Below are 13,046 nucleotides of genomic sequence, written 5' to 3' on the forward strand. Positions count from 1 at the left end.
TGCATAATTACCATTTTACTGAGCACATTTGAACTACTTCTGTGTACAGTTAGGTAGATTAAATGGCGCCCAAGCTGGGGGTCATCAAATAAATCTGGGGGGTCATGAGATGAATGATGGGGCAGGAAAGAAGAAAAAACATTATTCTTTTGTCAGACTTTTTTGTAAAACCTCAATGGGCTTTAAACAGCTATTTAAATAATACAATTAGAGCATTTAAGATGTAGTGATGTAAAAAGTGCAATATTTCCCTCTGACATGTAGTGAAATAGAAGTACAGTAGTATAAAATGGAAATACTCAAGTAAAGTGCCTTTAAAACATAAATAAGTACTTAATTTGAGTAAGTACTTGTTACATTCCCTAGTTCCTCTAAAAAGGAAAATCACCCCAATCAGGTATAGAAAATGTTGCTAACACTTTAATGCATCAATAATAATAAATACAATGAATGTAGCATACTGTACATGATAATATGACACTATAAAAGTTATTTTGCATGAGTCAATTAATTTTGATATTTTTACTTTTGACTGCACTGTACTTTCACTTAGGTACAATTTTGAATGCAGAACTTTTACTTGGGATGTGAAGTATTTCCTACATAACTTCAAATGAAATGTCAACTTTCAAAAACGAAACAGCTTCCCAAACCTAATCTGCTTCCAGCTTCCAGACTATCAAAAATAATTTCAGCAGAAATCCTTTACAATCCACTTCCATGTATTTTTCAGAAAGTCACGTCACCTCATCTGATTCAGCTGTCTGTTGAAAGTCTTGTTTACAGTCCAGTGAGGCACTTTAAATTCATTGCTGTGTGTCAGTAATAGTAGGCTGTCAAAATCATGTGATACTCAAAAGAGATTTCCGATTTATGTGTGGTAAATCATGACAAAAGGCAGTGCACTTCAATAACCTTTATTTAGATTACAGATGTATTCCATTTTGAAGTTTGGAGGGGGGAGGGAGGGAGCATTAGTGCTATTTACAATTTTTTGAAAACATTTATCTCTGTACAGATTTGAACCCTGATCAATATAAACAATATTTTTTTAAGACCTAGTGCTGTTACAAAGCAAATCTTTAAAGCAAAAAACCACAAAGAAAAAGGATTACATTAAATTATAAACAAAAAAAAAAAAAAGAACACCAAAACAAACAAAATAAAATTACAGTCAATGGATGATTAGGGAGGTTTTGCTGCTGTTAAGCACAAGACATTGTCAGCGAGTGACTGTGAACTGGCTAGAAGCTAACCATATACACAATCATAGACTAAACACCAATATACTGTATATCAACAAGATCTAGAGTCATCATGTTCTATATAAGATTCATATTAAATATCTTCTACATATTACCTTCGTTTGGAACATTACTTCCATTGGAAAAATATAAAATAAAACAAAAAACGTTTTATACATTTTTATTAATCTGATGAAGGAGCACATGCTTCAGTTGTGCAAAATGGATTTATTAATGCGGAGAGGGAATTAAGGAGAGTAGGAAGCGAATTAAGACAAATAGGGAACATTTTCATTCCGTGTTCATTTCCCTGCTTAAACAGCAATTCTCAAGAGACAGACCCTTCACAACACTGTTTTTAAAAAAGAGCACAATGAGCCTTTCCTCGCAAGGAGAGGGATGGTACATCGGGGAGGGTGGGGACTGACATGACGTTTTATTAATCACAACACTGGTCGGTCAGTAAAATGCATGGACTGTAAAAACACAGCCACAAATGTCATGGACAAACAAATAACCAAAATACAACCGCCACTGGTTATTTGTCTGTTTGTTTGGCTAAAATATGATGACTGAAAGAGTAGGATGTGTTCGGTCTGTACAGCGCTCTGCAGACTAAAAGAATAATTTCTCTGCTGTGACCTTTAAGGGCACATGCAGAGGAGGGCAGTAAAAAGGACACAGGTGTGTGTATATGTCTGTGTGTGTGTGTGTATATATATATATATATATATGTTTCCGCAATTTCCCCACTGTGGGACAAATAAAGGTTTTCTTATCTTGTGTGTATATGTGTCCTAGTTTGAGTTCTCTGATCAGGCACGTCTAAGCTTCGTCTGCTGCACCAAGGGAGATCACACAAGCACATATGGTTGGATGTGTAGACAGGGTATGTGTGTGTATATGTGTGTGTTGGTATGTTGTTAGTGGTTAAAAATGTCAGTGGTGTGTATGAGAAAACAAGGCCACACACACAAACTTGGGCACTGCATTAATTACTGTGACAACCAGCAAGAATGAGGAGCCAGTTAGAACACTTTTTAACAGCCTGGCTGAGGGTGGCTAGCCAAGATGTGTATGTTTAGTGTGTGTGTGTGTGTGTGTGTGTGTGTGTGTGTGTGTGTGTGTGTGTGTGTGTGTGTGTGTGTGTGTGTGTGTGTGTGTGTGTGTGTGTGTGTGTGTGTGTGTGTGTGTGTGTGTGTGTTATGGCAGAAGGCTTAAAAAGGTGTGCATTAAGAAAAAAAGAAAAATATACACATGCAATTCCAGTTCCTTCCTCTGATTCTCAGTTATGATAACAAATCAAGTACAACAAAGGAATCAGCTCTATCATTAATCAATTTCCTGCTCCTCAACTCTGCGTCCTGGATCAGCCTGAGCCTGCTGTCTACTTTCTATGTCTGTGTGAGTGTGTGAGAGAGGGGGAAAAAAGAGAAGTGTGTGTGTGTGTGTGTGTGTGTGTGTGTGTGTGTGTGTGTTTGTCTGAAAGCATATCCGCATAGTGGACAGGCTCCAGGACAGGGGACAAGCTTGTTAGGTCCAGGATTGTTGAGGACGAGAACGGATGAGAAGGATGGAGGGCCGGTGGTGGAGGCATGTATTTACAGAATGACACAGCAGTTACTCTCCCCGGTCTTCTCTCTGTTCCTCTGACCTGGGAACACACACATCATCATCATCAAGACACACACATCATCATCATGACACACACTGACATATATAAATACTGTGTGTATATATATACACAGGTGCTGGTCATATAATTAGAATATCATCAAAAAGTTGATTTATTTCAGTAATTCCATTCAAAAAGTGAAACTTGTATAATGTATACATTCATTCCACACAGACTGATATATTTCAAGTGTTCATTCCTTTTAATTTTGATGATTATAACTGACAACTAATGAAAATCCCCAAATCAGTATCTCAGAAAATTAGAATATTGTGAAAAGGTTCAATATTGGTCTCTCAGTCTAGTTCTGTAGGCTACACAATCATGGGGAAGACTGCTGACTTGACAGCTGTCCAAAAGACGACCATAGACATCTTGCACAAGGAGGGCAAGACACAAAAGGTCATTGCTAAAGAGGCTGGCTGTTCACAGAGCTCTGTGTCCAAGCACATTAATAGAGAGGCGAAGGGAAGGAAAAGATGTGGTAGAAAAAAGTGTACAAGCAATAGGGATAACCGCACCCTGGAGAGGATTGTGAAACAAAACTCATTCAAAAATGTGGGGGAGATTCACAAAGAGTGGACTGCAGCTGGAGTCAGTATTTCAAGAACCACCACGTACAAACGTATGCAAGGCATGGGTTTCAGCTGTTGCATTCCTTGTGTCAAACCACTCTTGAACAAGACACAGCGTCAGAAGCGTCTCGCCTGGGCTAAAGACAAGAAGGACTGGACTGCTGCTGAGTGGTCCAAAGTTATGTTCTCTGATGAAAGTAAATTTTGCATTTCCTTTGGAAATCAAGGTCCCAGAGTCTGGAGGAAGAGAGGAGAGGCACAGAATCCACGTTGCTTGAAGTCCAGTGTAAAATTTCCGCCGTGTACAGCCGCCGCCGCCTGTGTCGATATGGCTGGCGCCATGATCTGCCAGTTTCATAAGGGTCATGCGGCAAAAAAAGTTTAGGTGCTAAGTTGGCAAACACACACTCCTGGTAGATTACTTTATAATGTGAACGCCGTATTTTTAGCATTCCAGTGTGCAGCACTGATGAGCCTTCAAACTTCATCTCTTTACTGAAACTGGACTTCCTGGATAGTATTTCATGTCCCATGTACCTGAAGCAACATGGCCACTCAGTTTTGCTGGATTAGTCTAACTGTTTCTATTGTAAAAGTCAGAGACACCAACAAACAGGTTTTCTTCTGGCGTAAACTCAGGTGATTATGTTTTTCTTGCTACCTTAACATGGGATTTTTTTTTACCCATAAATAGCTAATGGAAGATGGTCAATAACTAGAGCACTCTGTGCAAACAGTGAACTTAGATGTCAATCTGAAGTCTATTCGTCACATTTGAAATCAGTCCCAATTACCTTCTACTACACTGTCACAAAGACCGGTCACCTTATATGATTTATATTAGCGGTATGTTCAACACAGTGCGCTGTATCTTGGGGATACACTTAAGGGAGCCAATTATTTGCACCAATGGCTGTTCCTAAAACAGAAGCCATGTGTAGAGATAAATAACTGCTGGGAGCAAAACGTTTAAAGTTGTTGAGCGTGTGAAAGGCCTACTGAGAGGAAAGAAAGGAGACGGAGAGCTGGTTACCTTGGGAATTTGGCTCAGGCAAAGTCTCTCTGGCAACTAAATGCATCACTGTGGTCTTCCCCAAGGGCAGTTTGAGAGCTAGCAGGGGAGAAAAGAGAGAGAGAGAGAAAAAGGTTGTTCAGTGAGCTACAGTACATCTGTTTACAAGGTCATTCACCATCACTATTACTAGTACAAGTTATGCTACACTGGAAAGAGCTGGGCAACATCGAAGCTACAATAGAGATGAAAAGCTACAATCTACATTATAATGAAATAATAAACTATTGCTGAAGGAGTCAAAATATTTGACTGTGAGGTGATTTTGCTGCAGACTAATCTGTTGCAGGTAAGGAACGGGCCTGAAACCTTTATGTAAACGAATGTCAGTTTTTTCACACAGGGTGATCGGCTGTTCCTAAAATGTCAAATGTATGACTGTGATTTATCTAAAGATATTAGGGAGCTGATTTTTACGGCAAAATGAATGGAAATCAATGGCTGCCAGGAAGCTAAGCAAAACGTATTGTATTCTAACTACTGTATGCTTTGTAATATTACAAGTGGAACTAATCCCACTGTGATATTTGATGGGAAAAAAATAAACTACATGAAGGTTATTACATTCCTCAACACATTGCACACATTATAGTTGATGTCTTACTTGTAATATTTGTAACTCCCCCAAATCTGCTTATCAATCACTTCAAGTGTGTTGTTTTTACACTTCAAAACCACAGGGAGTTTTGACTCGACTTTAATAAGAGGATTCTGTGTCAGCGGGCAAACATGTTAAACCACCGATAAGGGAATTATCAGATAGATGGCAGTAATGGGATGAGTGTAAAAGGTTTAGGGACGGCCATAACCCCATTAACCACACAAAAAACAGTCAAATCAAAATTGGGTTAAGTAGACGAAAAAGCCTAAAAGCCAGGGAGCAGTGAAGTGGGACATCGTCTTTTTCTCTTCACTTATGGCATTCATTTTCATGATCCCTCCCCTACCTCCTCCCCCCTCCCTCCAATGTCCCTTTTCTGTCTGTTCTTTGTGCTGCTACTCTAACGACGGTCTTGCCCCTTTCCTGACCGGTCTCTTTTTGCTGTATTTCCTCTCTCCTCCCTCTCTCCCGTCAAAGCAGGCTTGTCCAGAGCACTGAGGTACCTCTGTTCGGCGGCTCAGGAAAGGGATGAGAACAGCAAAGAACTTTCCAGCAACACTCTGCTGTGATTTTGGGTGCACGTCTACGAGCAGGAGGTGTACTTTCTGTGTTTTCTCACCTCCTAGTGTTACGTTGCCGTGTAGAAAGCGGCCCTGGTAGATCAGCCTCAGGATGTTAGGACTGCTGACCTGCTCTTCTTCCCAGTCTGAAAGGGTAAAAAAAAGGACAGAGACAGAGGGGAAGAGAGAAAAATCAACATGGAGAAAGACAGATGACCAGCTTCATGTATTTTCCCCTGCCTGCACAACTCTTTCTCAATATTGTTTTTGTCTAAATTTCCACATTATGTGACCTCTTTCTCATAAAACATCCTCCTCATCATTATTGTATAATCTATAATTTATAAACAGAACAGGCAGGTTCAGTAATTACATTTCACAACCTTTTTATTGCTACTTTTGATTGAATTTGCTCTAAACAAAGTGAAGGTATAAGTAAGGAATTTAATTGTTATGGGACTCTGACTAACACATGATGAAAAGTTTTTAATTCAAAACTACTCCGTTAGCCCTGTTCTGTGTCAATGTCATTTTCTGTACACAGTGAATAGATAAGAAATCAGTCATTGCATGGTGTAACAAAAACACCCCCAACAAACGCACTGAAGATATTTTGAGACATTTAGGGCCTTTATTTCAGACCATTACATTCAGAATGTATAATAATGTAAGCTTTGTGGGATGCACTACAGAATGTGAGAGACATTCAAAGTAAAAGAACACGAGGTGTGGCTTGGGAAGAGCAAAAGACAAAAGTGAAGGCATCAAATGAGAGGGAAAACAGCGGGGGGAGTTGCATGGCAGCAGAGTCTGGCCGCCAGATGTTTGTCTCCGGCTGAGCGGAGGGTGTTGGTGCTGACTGAGGGCCTGCTCTGGGTCTCACAGGGTTCAGATCTGTTGTCTGGGAGGAGCACAGGGCGCGTCCAAAACTAAAAGGACTGAAAGGGAATCTCCTCTTGTCACGGAGTTCATCAGTATAATCTATAGTTTTTCATGCACTTGTGGCCTTCTCTTAACTGCACTACATTCAAAGCATCATAGGAAAAGTCTGTTCAGATTTAAAGGTGGTGTAAGGTCGGCAGTATCAAATGAATTGTGACACTGGTGTAGCAGCGTTTAGGGAGTGGGTGTATTACAGAGAGGTAGTGGCTGTTCCCACATTCCTTTATGAAATGATAATCAGCCTGAAAGGAGGAGCGCACTCTAATTACCCTGCACCAAAGATTGGCACATTCCCACACTGCTATACAGATATTCATCAGCAGTAGGTTTGAATGTGATCTCAACTCTCTGGATACACCATGTAGCTCCTCAGCCGCCTTTATCTTTGTTGTAAAAAATTAAAATAAAAAATACAGCCAAGGTAAGTCAGATCATCTGGTTTCAAAGTGCATTAGCAGCTACATTGTTAGCAATTACTGCTCATGCACACACACTGGGGCTGTGCTTACACAATATTACAAAATATCACAAAATGGTCAACAGGATATAATCTATGTGCAGAATTTGGGGGAAAAGTCACATTAAGTATACTCTACCAAATACCTTCCTAAATCTGGTAAATGTTTACACTTAGCAGTTAATGTGAAGCAGACATGCTAGTCATAGTAAGGCAAGGATATTGTGCTTTTTACTTGTAATAAAGTTGTAAACTATATTATCAGTTAAAAACATATGATGCATCACAGATTAAACTACCTAACTTAATACAAAGTTGCTAAAATTATACAATAGACAGATGTTAGTAATCTGCATATTGCTTACTTTTGTGCATTTTGCTGCTACATATACATATTTTACTTAAGTAGGATTTTGAGTGCAGGACATTTAGTGGAGTAATTATATGTTGTTGCATTGTTAACATAGATAATATTGTTATTATAGATAAAGAAATTAGTAGACCTTTAAGTCACTTGATACTCATTCAAATCAGCTGCTTATCAACTGCCAATCACTGATGTATCTAAATGGAGCTACTCACCCATCGGCCAGTTGTCATAGACGTGTTTGGCAATGTCTGCTGCCGAGTCGTTGGGAGAGAAGAGGAATTCTTTCGTCTTCCCGCTGACTAAAATAAGCCGCAGGTTTATCTAAAACACAGATAAAAACAAGATAGAAATGTTAGAACTGTATGTGAGAAACGGACACATCAAATGGAACATAACACAAGCAACTGTCCCATATGTCACATTAAACACAGTCAAATCAGGAAGCACGCAGGTTCAAGTTAAGTCGTCTAATAGGAAACAGGAGAAGGATATGAGGACCCTGAGGAGTGTCCTTCCGCAAGATCAACTCCCATCTGTCTCTCCAACTTCCTCTCCTCCTCACTTTTCTCTCATTCCCGCTAACTCTCTGTTTCGTTGTCTTTGGTTCCCAGTCCTGTCCCTTACTGGCAGTTTGTCTCCTTCTCGTCTTTACCACTCACAAGCCAGATGTTTTGCCTTTTTCCTTAGTCTGTAGAAGAAACCCCACGTGTAATTGTTATGAAAATGTACATTATTATGAGACTAAAATTAAAGTTTCACTGCGACATCACTGCAAATTAGATGTTTCTCCATTTATACATTTTTATTGCTTTTTAAAAAGAAAAACTGTATTGCATTTTTAAGGTTAACTTCCTGGATAGGAGTACACTATTAAAAGTGAAATGTGGTAATGTGGAAATGTGAAAAGTAAATTTAGATTGTTATGATTTATGAATGACACTGGGTATGTTTGTAATTTCAACACAACCAAACGTAGCTCTCATAGTAAAAAACAGCCCACTAAACATGAACACAGTTACAACGTCTAGTCTTGGAACATTAAAGGCTGTTAAAATGTGCAACCTGCCCTGAATAGCTTATCCCAGCAGTCAGTGGTGACAGCCAAGTATACTAATAAATCAGTAATAGTGTGAGACCCTGAATGTGCATGTCTTCTCTCTTCGATCCCCTTTAAATGGAGGTCAGAGGTCAGAGTCAGCGACTGAAAAAGCGTCTCTGGAGCAGCTAGGGAATTGTCATTGTGAGGCGTACAACATTTTAAAGGTGGAAACAAGACAAATGGACATTCATCAGAAACTGCTGGCCTTACTAATTTATGCTGCATTTCTGCACAGAAAACCTTTCATTGTAAATGAAATGGCAGATGGAGAGATGACTGCAACAAGGACTGTAAACTCTTCAGTGAGAACAGGAGTTGACTGAACTTCAACGTAGCTGTGGCTCAGTGTGTACTGAAATCTGCTGAACTATATTGTTGTCACTTACAGCACACTGCGCTATTGATTACTCCCTATTTTCTTATATTTAATTATCATTTCTCCCACTATACATTCTCAATGGTCACACCACTTGTAAGAATAAAAAAAGCAAACATTATACACTAAGGCAATACAAGTCCCAGATTACTAACATACCCTGGAGCATCACACAGGCTACTTTAAAAACTACATCCTTCCATAATATGAAACTACAAAGCAAGAGAAAAGAAAAGAAAGATATATCTATATGTATACATCAACACACATACTGTACATTGTGCACAGGCTACTTACATACATACCTACACACATTCCTACCTATTACATCCCCACACACCCAACAAAGCAGCCACTCCTAACTTTTGAGTGTCCTATGAGTGCACATACCTACTAGCATACCGTGCATACACAGTTGAACAAGTTATTATTTAACTGGCATGTTGTGTGTAGCAGCCGTACAGTACGCCTTTAAGAGACACAGCAAAGGTCTGTGGTGTGTGTTTGCTTTTGCTTACTGTGTATGTGTGTCTGGCCTGCAGTCCGCGCATGGCACAGGCACGTGTGTGTCATTGTTTCTAGTGTGTTTCCATGTGCAGAGCGTCTGTTAGCCCTCTATACCGACACACACACACACACACACGTGTATACATATGCACGCATACTCACAGACATACCCGGCTGCTGTGATGTAACAGAGCTAACACCAAGGGATTGAAACCGAGATCTCTGTAAGCCTGTTATCAAATCAGCTTATAGGTTTAAGAATGGAAGAGCCATACAGAGACACATACATATATACAGAAAAACACATACTCATACACTGACCTCAACACTGACCCCACAAACACACAGATCATATGGGTAAAGCTACTTGAAAGAGATCAGATGAACTTGATAGCTTTGAGCTTCCATTTTTGTTTCTTTGTGCATATGCAGAATACTCTGGTCCATAAATACACACTGTATGCAAACACATGCAGCCGGGTGAAGAGTACACTCATTACTTTACATTGTAGCAAAGTGTCATTTTTTTCAGTGTTGTCACATGAAAAGATATAATCAAATATTTACAAAAATGTGAGGGGTGTACTCACTTTTGTGAGATACTGTATATATATTTAAACTAGTGTGGGGCAACGATTAAAATTTTTTATCGCAATTAATCTTTCTGCGATTTTGTGTTAGGCACAAAATTGAATAATGAATTCTAAAGTAGTGTATTGCTCACTTTTATTGAAATGTACCAGTATGTACAAAAAAGTGCAATAATAATAGTGGTTTTTACCAGCAGTATTCCCTTTTAGGGAAGGATTGTGGAAAATAATCTAAGTACGATTTTTTTTACCACTATTGCGACTGCGATTTAATACTATTTATATTATTATTTTTAAGCTCTTTATCTTCTGTATTATTCAAAATGGCCATCAATAAATCAGTGTGTAGTATGACCAACACATTATTAGATAGAAACATACACTGTTCTTGCTTTCCTGTGTTATGATGAAATTAGATGATGCTTGAATTGCATGAATTATAAAATGTAGATATAAATGTAGGTGGAGTCCATCCATCCATTGTCAACCGCTTATCCTGCGTACAGGGTTGCGGGGGGCTGGAGCCAATCCCAGCTGACCTTGGGGCGAAGGCAGGGTACACCCTGGACAGGTCACCACACAGTAAAGACAGTAAAGTTTGTGCAGTGTCAGGTTCTGTCAAGCCTGAGGCCATTGTACAACAAGTCACGGTGCAGTGTAACGTGCCATGTTCATGCTTCCTCTCTGCAGACTGCTTTACTCTCGCATGTCATGTGACCACAGCGTAATCACAGCCTTTGTGATTACAAAATCTCATTCTATCATATCGTGATAATATCGCAAATGCAATTCCCTACACAGTAGCAATAAGATATTTCTTGTAAATCTCAACTTAAACATTAATGTAATCAAATCAAATATAAAACCTAAGCTATTTGTCACTGCCAGCGTATTACCTTTTATCTAGCTTGTTTAAACAAGGTACCATCAGAGTCCAGAGCCACGATCATAACATAACTGGCACCTTCTGAGCAACAGGTTAACATATATAAATCTGTTTTCTTGTTTTTTTTCTGAACAGGTATCAGCAGAAACATTTATCTTTTATCAGGGAGCAGGATAAACAGTCTATGTTCAGTAGCAAGTGTCCCTGTTAGAGTGAGGTGAAGAGGTTTAGCACAAGGCGTAGCCACAAGCGGCCATGTTCCCATGAAACTGTTTTGATCGCCACACGCACACACCTGCTGCCGAAGTAGAATTGTCTTGAACTTTTTGTATGCAACGCGCTACACAAATCATTGGAAGAGAGACTGATCCTTGCTGTTTGTGAGTTTTACTAATCAGTATGCAGTGTGTAGCTATCCACTTCACTATAGCATTTCTTCGCATGTCTTGCTTTTGTTTATCTACTTGTCCCACACACTGCATCCAATGTTGTCTGCCGAAGCCTCCCTCCACTGCTTGTTTGGGTGGGTGATTTGCAGGCTGATCAACATCCCACCCCTCCTGTGACCCACGGTTTGACTGTATGTGTATTCAGAGCCAGTGAGCAACGGACTTTCAAAATCATGATAATAAAAACTGCATCAACATGTGATAAAATAATTGGCGTTAAATAATTAATTAATGCGTTAACATGTTAACAAGCTAGAGTTTCAGTGGTAAGTTATTCATTTGTTACAAATTTATCCTTCAAATGTAACATTTTAACTTTGCACTGTCTCTACACCACAATAGCAACTTTATGTCCATTGACTGCCTAACGTCAGAGACGTTTTAACGGCAAAGATGGTGGTTATCCCGCCCCTCCCACTAGAAAGCCAATCGTCTGCTTTTAACAGCCAAAGTGGGAAACCGGCCAATTGTGTGGTTCCACTGTCTGGGTCTGTTTTACTTCTACTGTGCATGTGTGGTAGTAGTGACGCATACCTAGTATAATCTAATATAATGCAAGTATAATCAGTTGGGAAAAACTCTTTTTCAACGTTATTTTTGAGCAAAGTTGTCAAACTTCAGGGATTTTTATTAGATTTTATTGCTGATTCTAGTCATGTAGTTTTTATGTCCCAGTGACCAGTTTAAGTGCAGTTCTGGATCTCTCCCCATTAATTCAGATAGGAGCCTGGTCTTGTTAGTCCAAAATAGCTGCCTGGAGGCGTTGCCTAGATGGCGGCCGAGTGGCATGACTTGCCTATGAGGACTTTGCTAACATTCAGTAGGGAGAGTGGGGGTGAGGGGAGGCAGCAGGCAGACGTCTTGTCACTATGTGTGCTGCAGCTCAGTGTGTTTCTCCACCAGTGTTTTTGAGGGTGTGCCTGACTAGCCGCTAGGTGAGCACAAAACACTTGTTACAAAGTGACTCAACTTGTTCACGGAAGTAAAGACTGGACTACAATTGAGGTGTTTTCAGGCAGTTCAGGAGCAGTGTTTTCTGTGGTAGATGGTAACTCCCTTTGGGATGAACATTGCAAACCTATTACATGTACACAAAAAACATATATAACACAATAAATGAAAGGGGAAAAGTCCAAAAGCATAATATGACCTTTAAGACAAAACATATTTGAGAATAACTGAGAATAAGACAGAAATAATGAGGGAGGAAACACACAGAGGAAGCCCCTTTACATAAGCAAGGTCTTGTTCTTTCTCTGGTTGAACACCTGGCGGTTACCATGGTGTCACCATGGCGATGGCCAGTGGTGGGTGGCTTAACCTGATAACATCTACAAGAAAGCTTTAGCCTTACCCCCGCCCCACTTCCCTCCTAACCATTTCCCACTGAGGCACATCTTATTGTCTTCCTCTCTGCACCCCTGCCTTGTTTTGTCTCTCTCGTCCACTCTGTCAATCTCTCACTCTGCAGAGTGGAGGAATGTACAAGGCCAGAATCACAAGAGGCACCGAGCTAGCTTCAATTAAACAAGGTAAACTCTCTCCTCTTATCAACCAGCATTACCTCACTCTCATTATTTGCTTCTCTCCCCCTTTCCATCCGTCTTTCGCAGGTCACTTTCTCTCTCATTTTCTTCCGAGAC

The 13,046-nt window shown here is 39.9% G+C and overlaps 1 protein-coding gene across 2 annotated transcripts in view; it reads right to left on the reverse strand.

The window, feature by feature from the left end:
• Window positions 1–901: 901 nt before the first annotated feature.
• The window catches only part of ubl3a (ubiquitin-like 3a), a 36,791-nt gene continuing 24,646 nt past the window's right edge, over window positions 902–13,046 (reverse strand). Inside the window, exons 1-5 of one of the 2 annotated variants that reach the window (XM_038708000.1) lie at window positions 12,968–13,018; window positions 7,709–7,817; window positions 5,787–5,873; window positions 4,528–4,605; window positions 902–2,898 (exon numbers count right to left, since the gene is read on the reverse strand). In XM_038708000.1, the coding sequence (XP_038563928.1) occupies window positions 2,846–2,898; window positions 4,528–4,605; window positions 5,787–5,873; window positions 7,709–7,817; window positions 12,968–13,003 (363 nt within the window). In that variant the 5' untranslated portion in view covers window positions 13,004–13,018 and the 3' untranslated portion in view covers window positions 902–2,845. Of the gene's footprint in view, window positions 2,899–4,527; window positions 4,606–5,786; window positions 5,874–7,708; window positions 7,818–12,967; window positions 13,019–13,046 lie in introns of those variants that run through there. The other variant, XM_038708001.1, reaches the window with a different exon arrangement.

This window comes from Micropterus salmoides, unplaced genomic scaffold (assembly GCF_014851395.1).
Source record: "Micropterus salmoides isolate LMB-PRFRI ecotype aquatic unplaced genomic scaffold, ASM1485139v1 Ms_hic_scaffold_9, whole genome shotgun sequence".
NCBI classification, from domain to species: domain Eukaryota; kingdom Metazoa; phylum Chordata; class Actinopteri; order Centrarchiformes; family Centrarchidae; genus Micropterus; species Micropterus salmoides.